At 46.6% G+C, this 8,870-nt stretch overlaps 1 protein-coding gene across 3 annotated transcripts in view; it reads left to right on the plus strand.

The window, feature by feature from the left end:
- The window catches only part of INPP4B (inositol polyphosphate-4-phosphatase type II B), a 709,031-nt gene extending 703,035 nt beyond the window's left edge, over positions 1–5,996 (plus strand). For 2 of the 3 annotated variants that reach the window (XM_072788250.1, XM_072788254.1), the window contains one exon: positions 21–5,996. In XM_072788250.1, the coding sequence (XP_072644351.1) occupies positions 21–153 (133 nt within the window). In that variant the 3' untranslated portion in view covers positions 154–5,996. The remainder of the gene's footprint in view (positions 1–20) is intronic. The other variant, XM_072788263.1, reaches the window with a different exon arrangement.
- Positions 5,997–8,870: the final 2,874 nt, after the last annotated feature.

Below are 8,870 nucleotides of genomic sequence, written 5' to 3' on the forward strand. Positions count from 1 at the left end.
ACTTTTTCCCCTTTCACCAGAGAAGGATGCCGCATAGAGAATGTACTGAAGAATGTCAAATGCAGAAAGTATGCTTTCAACATGCTACAGCTGATGGCTTTCCCCAAGTACTACCGACCTCCAGAGGGGACTTATGGAAAAGCTGACACCTAACTTTGCCAACACGCAAATAAACAGGAACACAAACACGCCTCAGTCGGATAATCTCCACCCTTTTAACTTTTCTATTGTCACAAAATCCGTGGAGGAGGGTGATCAGGGATGCTTGCCCAAATCTAGGGATTACTTGAATTAGGTATTAGCATATTACTCTGAAAGGAATCCATTAGAAAACTCTTAAGTGACATTGTGATCCTAGTTCTCAGCTTCCGCACTTTGCCCCTGTGCTGGGGTGGGCTCCATGTCCACGTCCATGTCCATGTCCTTCGTGGAGGCCGTTAGCCACAGGCATTCCGAGCAGACGCAGGTGGGTTCCACAGGAGGGCACAGGTGTCTCCGAGAGGGATGCTCGGCCTCCAAAGTGAAGACGGGACAGGGCGGGGGAAGAGAAGAGAGGCTCAGACCTGTTATCTCACAGCCGTCGTCACGTGTGACCTTAGGGCCCATTCGTGGGAGTGGGAAAATATTTTTCCAGCGAATTAAAATTCAGTAGCATCAATGCGCGGTCTTGACTGTAGACGTGGGTGGCAGGTGTGCCGGTGACAACTTGGCCCCCAGCAGGCTGGGACGGGTCCTCCCGAGCGGACGGGTGACATTGTCAGCCACACGGTGGAGGTGCTTCCCCATATCAAGGGATCTTTCTAAAACTCTGACTCGGGTCGTGTGGCCCCGTCACCCAAGCGGTGACAGAGAAAGCTGCCGGGTGGAGGAGAGGAGCACCGCAAGGGACTGCAGCCGCGGGAAGTGAACGATGACCAGCCTGCTGATGTCACATGTGAAAATCCCCATCAGCCTCAACCTTATGCAGCCAAGCCCATAAAAGTCAATAAAGCACCTTGGTGATGTTTTCCAACTGCCAGCTTGCTGCGGGACACAGCAGGCGGAGGTGCGCGTTGCCTGGCGTAGTTACCATGTGAGTGACCATCCCAAGACCCGTGCAACCCTGACGGCCGGTAAACGGAAACGATTATTTCTGTTAACCCGAATCTGAAATTTGTTCTCAGTAAAATGGCGTCACAGGTTTTCCAAAATTTCAGATTAAGCAATTGCTAGAGAGTCCGTCTTGTACGGTGCCGTCGGAAACGGGCAGATTAGAGCACACGGAACGTAGGCCCCCAGTCGTCCCAGTAGACGGCTTTAGAACCACGATTACAATCTCTTACCTTCCTAGCCTGTGGCTTGTCTATTTTCCAAATGGCCATGCTGAAAATACGTGAAAATCATGGAGGAATGCTGGTTAGTTACGTAGAAATTGGCATTTATTGCCAGAATTGAACCTTCGAGAACAACGGCCTGAATTAGTGAAACCCATTTGCTCCCGATGTTCAGAGTTTATTCTTCTCCTCACTCATGGGAAGAGAAGCTATCCGGAGAATGAGTCTCCCCTCGGAAACGCTGGGGGCTTGTTACACAGACACCTCCCGGCCGTGAGCACATTCAGTGGGTGATGTTACGGGGTTTTCCACAGCTGGTGTCACAGACAGCTCCTTGGCTGACGCGTCTGTTGAACTAAGGGCTCCAGACACATCTCCAGGCTCATGTTGGGTTTTTCAGATGACCACAAATTTTAGATGACCATTTGGGGCTTTTCATAGGAGAATTTTCAATCCGCTATTTTAGCTAGTGATGTGCGGGCATCGCATTTGAGGCCATTGACACACGGTTTACAGGTTTTTTTTAAGGAAAAGATGCTGTATACTGTAGATCTAGCCACAGTCAAGACTTCTTGGTGTACTCCCTTATGCTTCATTTTCCATTTTAGTGATTAAATATAAATTTTGAATTGTTCAATTTTATTTGAAAATGGTAGGATTTTGTGGTTGTTTTCGTGATCCCACTGGATTTCATGTGAAGAGGTTGGGATGACGGAGGTTTCCTTGAATAACAGTGAAGCCTCATTCAGCATATAAGTTCCAAGAGAAGTCAAATGAAAATGTATTGTCCCGTAAATACTCTTTGTATAGTCATTTTTGTTTGTATTTTTAAAAATGAAAATTCGAGACTCAAATTCGGAAAAAATATGTATTAACTAGAAAGCCCAATAAGTAAGTTGTTCTATTTGGGGAAGATATCCCAAAGATTTTTCTTCTTTTTCAATAAGTACTGGCAGAGAAGTCTCAAAGCCTCGAACTTTATACAAATACACAGAAGTTTTCTTTTATTATCAGCAGAGTCATTTGCCTTTCCCTATACAAAGCCTGAATATTTGCACACTTTTAAAAGTGGGTTTCATCAACAGAATTCATGTTTCATATCAACAACAATACTGCTCCTTTTCTTTTTTTTTTTTTGAACCTTTTCTGAGACATATTCAAGTATTGTTGGAAATCCCCTTTACTATTTCTTAAGTAATTAGTTTTCTAGATTAAAGAGCAAATTTTAAGAAGTTTTAAAATGTCCTTTGTACAATCACAGCCTAGTTATGCTTTTCTCTATTTTTATTTAAAAGATACACCAGCAGGCCTATTTCAAGAGATCAGATTGAACCAGAAACTGAACCAAGAAAATGACATTTCCTAACAAGATAATTTTTTTTTTTTGTTTTGCTAAAAATACGTTTCCCCTCTAATGTTATCAAATGCAGGTATCAATTCTGCTTAACTATGTGCAGAGTTCTACAGAAAACATATCTAAAAACAAGGGAAGGTGACATCTTGATTATATTTGACCCAGTGGCAAAAGACCCAGAGCCTGAAAATGTTCCACGAAACAGCTAAGCATAAACATTTCAAATATTTAATTGAAGCAGACCCACATTTGGATGCATTCATTAATTTCTCATGTGGTTGTCGGGGTTTTTTTTTCCATATGAATGCTGTCTTAGATTTTGTCTATACCCCGCCTTTGCTTTTGAATCAGTCTAATAATCCAGTGAGTCAGAGCCACGATTTGATCCTGCTGACAAATGGTGCTAAAATGACCAACCAGCTAATTAGAGCAATACACCACATGACTAGCCTCCAGTTCTTACTTTTTTAAGACTAATTCCTGAAAACTGTGAAGTCTTTAAAAGCTAGTATCTGGATGGAGGATACTTCCCTTTTTTCCCCCTCAACTATGTATGGCATTTTGCATAAAGTAAGACTCACAGTGGAAAAGAAAAAGATCTGTATGGAGTAATGCTTTCCTTCCCTCCTGACCTAAAGCATGATACATGCCACCAAGAAAGCGTACCCCGGGTGGCCTAGAACTGGCTCGTGCAGACTCCTGAGAGCTGGTCATTAAATTTTCAGGAATTTTGTAAGCCAGTTGTTAAACACACCATCATTAAATATTAAAATATCAAAAGCAATTGAATAATTTTTACAAAAAAAAGATAATCAAAACTTACCACTTTCCTAATTAGATTCCTTCATTTTTCTCTTCGCCTGTGCTTTTGAGGTTAGTTGTGTCCGTGGTATCAGCACAGTGGAAGCAGCATAGCATCAGGGGCAACTGGGCCTCTCTTTCTGACTCCACACCCAGTAACATCATATGAGCAGCTTGAAACTGACCACAGGGGGAGTTTTCACTCTCAGAAATTGCCAAATGCTGAAAACTGGGATTTTTGATTCCTGGAAAAGCCAGTTGTTAAACATTTACCAGCACACAACTGGATGACACCATCACTTTTTTCCCCAGCAATGACAAATAATTGGAAGCATTATAAAATTAGTAATATGGGGGATCCCTGGGTGGCTCAGTGGTTTAGTGCCTGCCTTCGGCCCAGGGCATGATCCTGGAGTCCCGGGATCGAGTCCCGTGTCGGGCTTCCTGCATGGAGCCTGCTTCTCCCTCTGCCTGTGTCTCTGCCTCTCTCTCTTTCTCTGTGTCTCTCATTAATAAATAAATAAAATCTTAAAAAAATAAAAATAAAATAAAATAAATAAAACAAAATTAGTAATATGGTGTTAAATGTAGTTAGGCATCTTCAGTTGGCTACAATTTTATTTTGGTTTCCCCCCCTTTTAAAGACACTTATTAGGCCGTAAGTAATATTTCATGTCTATATTTTATTCATAATAAAATTATATAATCATACAGATGCATTTAAAAATGTATCTCTCTTGATGTTCTGCAAGGGAAATCTTAGCAATGCAACTGTAGTGTGAGCAGTAATAACCGTGGGCTAAGTCCAGGGAAATGGGAGCCTAACGAGAATATCACTGAAGGTGTGCTTCAGTGCACATTTTTAAGTTTATGATTTTAGCATTTGCTAAAGGCAGGAAAAACGGTAACATATCACTGTGTCCAGATCCTAATAAATACAGCTCAGTTGAAACCCAAACTGTTAGATTAAGCAAATGAAACTCTGGCGGTATGCTAAGACGCCGCAGACGCGTTAGATGTTTGATTTCCACGCCTGGTGGCCTATCAGCTGTTTAACTCAATACGCAGGGCACCTTTTGTAATCTTTAGGAAATAAATTAACGTTTATCACAGATTTAAGAAACTGGCCTGAAAAAAACCGTGATCAGCAGTTCCAGAGGGAAGCTAGCATGTGGAGCACAAAGCATCCCTAATAGCTGGAGGCTTTACAAATTATGCACCACTGACGAGAATGAATTGCTGAGCGTTGTGCGGTTGATTGACAATTTTAGTGTGAATTGACATTCATTTAGCTCAGCTGCAGTCTGCAAAAGCTATGCTTCCCCCCCCTCCCATGTTTCTATTTTACTGCTTTGCAAGGAAAGCTCTAATATATCCTTTGTTTCTTCGGCATTTTTAAGTTAGAACTTTCTATCCAGACAGATGCTACCTATAGCAAAACGGTCTTTAGAAACAGAATAAAATAAAATTCATGTTGAGATAAAATATTGTGAGCCAATTAGGTATAGAGTGAAGGTATGGAAATTTGGATTTTTACTTTCTGAGTCACAGCGCACATTAATCAGTCTTTGAATTTTATTTCTAAGCAAGTAAGAGTATAAAGCACTTACAATGTCAAAGAAACAAAGCATAACGGGCTGCTAGTAACAAGGAGGTAGAAAAAAAATTATAAGGTAGTATCAGCACCCCCCAAAAATTTATACATGCAATTAGGTATTCTCAGCTTGAATTCTCATAGATTACATAAATCTTTAGAATAATAAATTAAAAACAGGAAAACAAGGCTCACAATGAAGCACAGCGCCCAGACAGCCTGAATATCAAGAGAGAAAACCAAACATTCATGATGTTGCCTGACAAGCCATTATCTTGTTTACCTTTTAGTAAATAGAGTTCTTTACGATGATACTGCACTTTCCTACTCACAGCATGAATATATTCACAAACTTCCTAAAATCGCTGAAATTACTCTAAGGTCACAAAAAGGCATAATCCAGCAGCCCATCTTCAGTGATCACTTGGTAGGGCTTCGTTGTCTGGGAGGCAGTATTGACTCACAGATTGGCCAGATTGCCTTATCCTCTACACAGTCTTGCGATGCTTTTTTTTTTTTTTAATCACTGTCAATATTTAAAAATATTTCACGTCAAAGGACTCTCAGCCTGTTTAAAGGCAGGCCCCACGTGTCTGTAAGCGCATAGACACTCCCATTTCCCTCCACAAGAGCTACCCTTTATACACGTACACTTTTCATGTGGATACTTTATTATTTTGCTTAACCTAACATCTAGTGTTCGGATTCTTATGGTACTTACCTGAAATGTTGGCATTTGTTTTCTTTTTTTATGTTAAATATATATTCTAGATGAGCCAATAATGTGTATTCCTAGGAAATGGGGCACAAATAGGCTAGATCATGTTATATTGGCATTTGAAGAAATATCATTTTATTTTGTTGTTCTGTGTAAACCATATTCATTGTACACTGTGTGTATATTTTTTTAAATAAATGTGATTTTTATTTTTTATGTTTCTGTCTTTTTCTCCCTATCACACTTTTTTTTTTCATTTTCATCAACGTAGCAATGTGTAAATGTTAATTAAAATAGCAGAAGGGTAGCCTACATAATATTTTGAAGAGAATAGACTAGATTTGTGCTAGGCCACAATTTCAGAGCAAATCTTATATTGACACTAGGTTCACCTCCTATTCACCAGCAGAATGCATCTTTTCGAGTTTCCATTCTGTAGGAACAAAATCAACCACAATTTATAAAAGAATTCAAGAACCAGGTATCGGTGCTTCAACACCGGGCGAATCACTCATCTTTGTTGCCCAGATGATGGTGGAGTCACTTGAGCACATGAACGAACTTCTCCTTACAGGCTGTTGGATCTGATCATTCACACCTCATTGTAGTAGCTGGTGCTGGAAGGCAACTCCAAGGCTTCCATTATGTCTTGTTGCCAAAAAATTAACCAAATGAGGTCCCCGCTTGCGTGTAAAGGGAGAATGATGTTTTGTCAGCTGGAGCATTTCCAGAGCGTTGCTGATCCTGCAGCAAGAAACATTCCTGTCTTGTCATGTCACTGTCATTAGTACGTTTGCACCCACATGCATGGTGCCTCCAAGCAAGATGGTGTGCAGGTGGCCTTGGGGTGGGGCAGTGCGTGGGGAACCATGGCCAAGCGCCCATGGCCTAAACTCTAGGGAGGGTCCTGAAGTGCTGTGCTGTTGGAGTGACAGCGGAACGGGGGCTCGGAGTGCGTGTCCCAGAGGGTGGAAGCAGGGGGACGAATGCATGCAGCCGGGAGCACACAGCAGGCCGCACAGGTGCAACAGGAGCACAGCAGGCCATGAAGGTGCAGTGGGAGCACACGGCAGGCCACACAGGTGCAGTGGGGAGCACACAGCAGGCCGCACAGGTGCAGTGGGGAGTACACAGCAGGCCGTTCAGGTGCAGTGGGAGCACACAGCAGGCCGCCACAGGTACAGCAGGGAACACACAGCAGGGCCGTGCAGGTGCAGTGGGAGCACATGGCAGGCCACACAGGTGCAGCAGGAGCACAGCAGGCCGTGAAGGTGCAGCGGGGAGCACACAGCAGGGCCGTGCAGGTGCAGTGTGAGCACACGGCAGGCCGTGCAGGTGCAGTGGGGAGCACACGGCAGGCCCCGTAGGTGCAGTGGGGAGTGCCTGTCTCCGGGGTCCGCACCCCCGCGGCTCGCCCCTAATGCACGCGCAGGCCTCCCCGCTCGCCTGGCCCCTCGCAGCATCTGCACCCCCGTCACCCGGCTTTACCAGGTGCAGTCAGCTCTAACTCGTCCTCTCACTCAGCATAGAAACATTCCGGGGGCCCCGGGGGCTCAGCGGTTTAACACCTGCCTTCGGCCCAGGGGGTGACCCCGGAGTCCCGGGATAGGGTCCCACGTCGGGCCCCCCGCAGGGAGCCTGCTTCTCCCTTGGCCCATGTCTCTGCCTCTCTGGGTCCCATAAATAAATGAATAACACCCGTAAAAGCAGCAGGGAAGCCTTCCAGGTGTCCCTAGGCCTGTACAGTTTCGTGTGCCTCACCTGGCAGCGTTTCTCCCCGGTGTCACGGCCCAGCTGCTGCTGTCGCGCACGTCCTCTGTGGCCCGTGGGAGCGGCTGTGGCCACGCTGAAGGAGGCTGGCCCTCGTTGGGGTCCACTGCGCGGCCTCACCTCCTCTACCAGGGCCTGCAGCCCCCTCCCCGCTGTCATCCCTCCGGAGCCACACAGGAGCCTGTCTCCCCAGCATATGCCCCATCCCTGTCCCCATCCCCGTCCCCGCACTCGCACACGCACACTCAGCTCTTCCCCGAGCCAGTTCCCTCCTTCCCACCACCCACCCCCGTGGCTCCAAGTGAAGCCCTTATGCTTCTTATTCCGAAGCAAACTTCCTAATCTTGTCAATCTAAATGGCCATCAGTCCCCACTCGTCTCATTTTCCTTGCTGTGCCTTGAATGACTCAGTGCCCTGCACGTGCATGTTCTCGAGCGTCTAGCAGGTGCGTGGGCCGGGAGGCTGGGCCCGGTGTCAGCCGCGGGCCAGGGGCCTCCGCTGCCGTTCGCAGGCTTCACCGTCCAGCGGGGGCCAAGCAGACAAAAGGGAAACCAACTGAAGAAACAAGAAAGTGATTCTTATTCATCATGTGTAACACGAAGCACATACTCTGGGAGTCTTGGCCGAGCCTCGCGGCGCAGGTGACAGACACCCTGGCTTCGGGGTGACCTCTGAGAAGGGGTCGCTTAGATGAAGCCATAAAGAGGAGGGTCATCTGGCAGAGGGGGGAGGTCCGCGCGGAGGCAGGGTGTGCGGGGCCACTGGGGCCACGGCGGGGGGGTGGGGGGGAGGCGGGGAGATGGGACTGGACTTGGCAAAAGACTCAGCCCAGGAGGGGAAGGGACTTCAAGCTGAGTTTCATGCGTGATTAGGAGCAATTAGAAGGTTCCAAGCAGAGGAAACAAAGTGACCTAGTTTATCTGTTTAAAGGAGCACTCTAGGTGCCGGGCCGAGGCTGGATGATGAGGGATCAACAGGGAAACTGAGGCAGCTGAAAGGAACCTGCAGGGAGGCAGAAGGACCCACCAATAGGGACTGAAACTGGCAGGCCCTGGGCCGGGGTGGGGGCCCAGGGCACGTGAGCCGGTGACAGAGGCCCGACGCCCTGGCATCCGGGGGGACCTTGGCCCGTGACTAAGAGTTCACTCATTATATGGCCTTGGCAAGGGGCCATGCCTCCTGGAAGGGACGTGGGAAAGTGGACCCCGTATCCCCAGCGGGGGTCGGGCGGTGAGAGCAATGAGACCAGGCCTGGGAGCAGGCCTCGTGGGCTTCGCCGTCAGGAGGCCGCACCCCTGCAGAAGCAGCCTGCTTTTGGT

Source organism: Canis lupus, chromosome 20 (genome assembly GCF_048164855.1).
Source record: "Canis lupus baileyi chromosome 20, mCanLup2.hap1, whole genome shotgun sequence".
Taxonomy (NCBI): domain Eukaryota; kingdom Metazoa; phylum Chordata; class Mammalia; order Carnivora; family Canidae; genus Canis; species Canis lupus.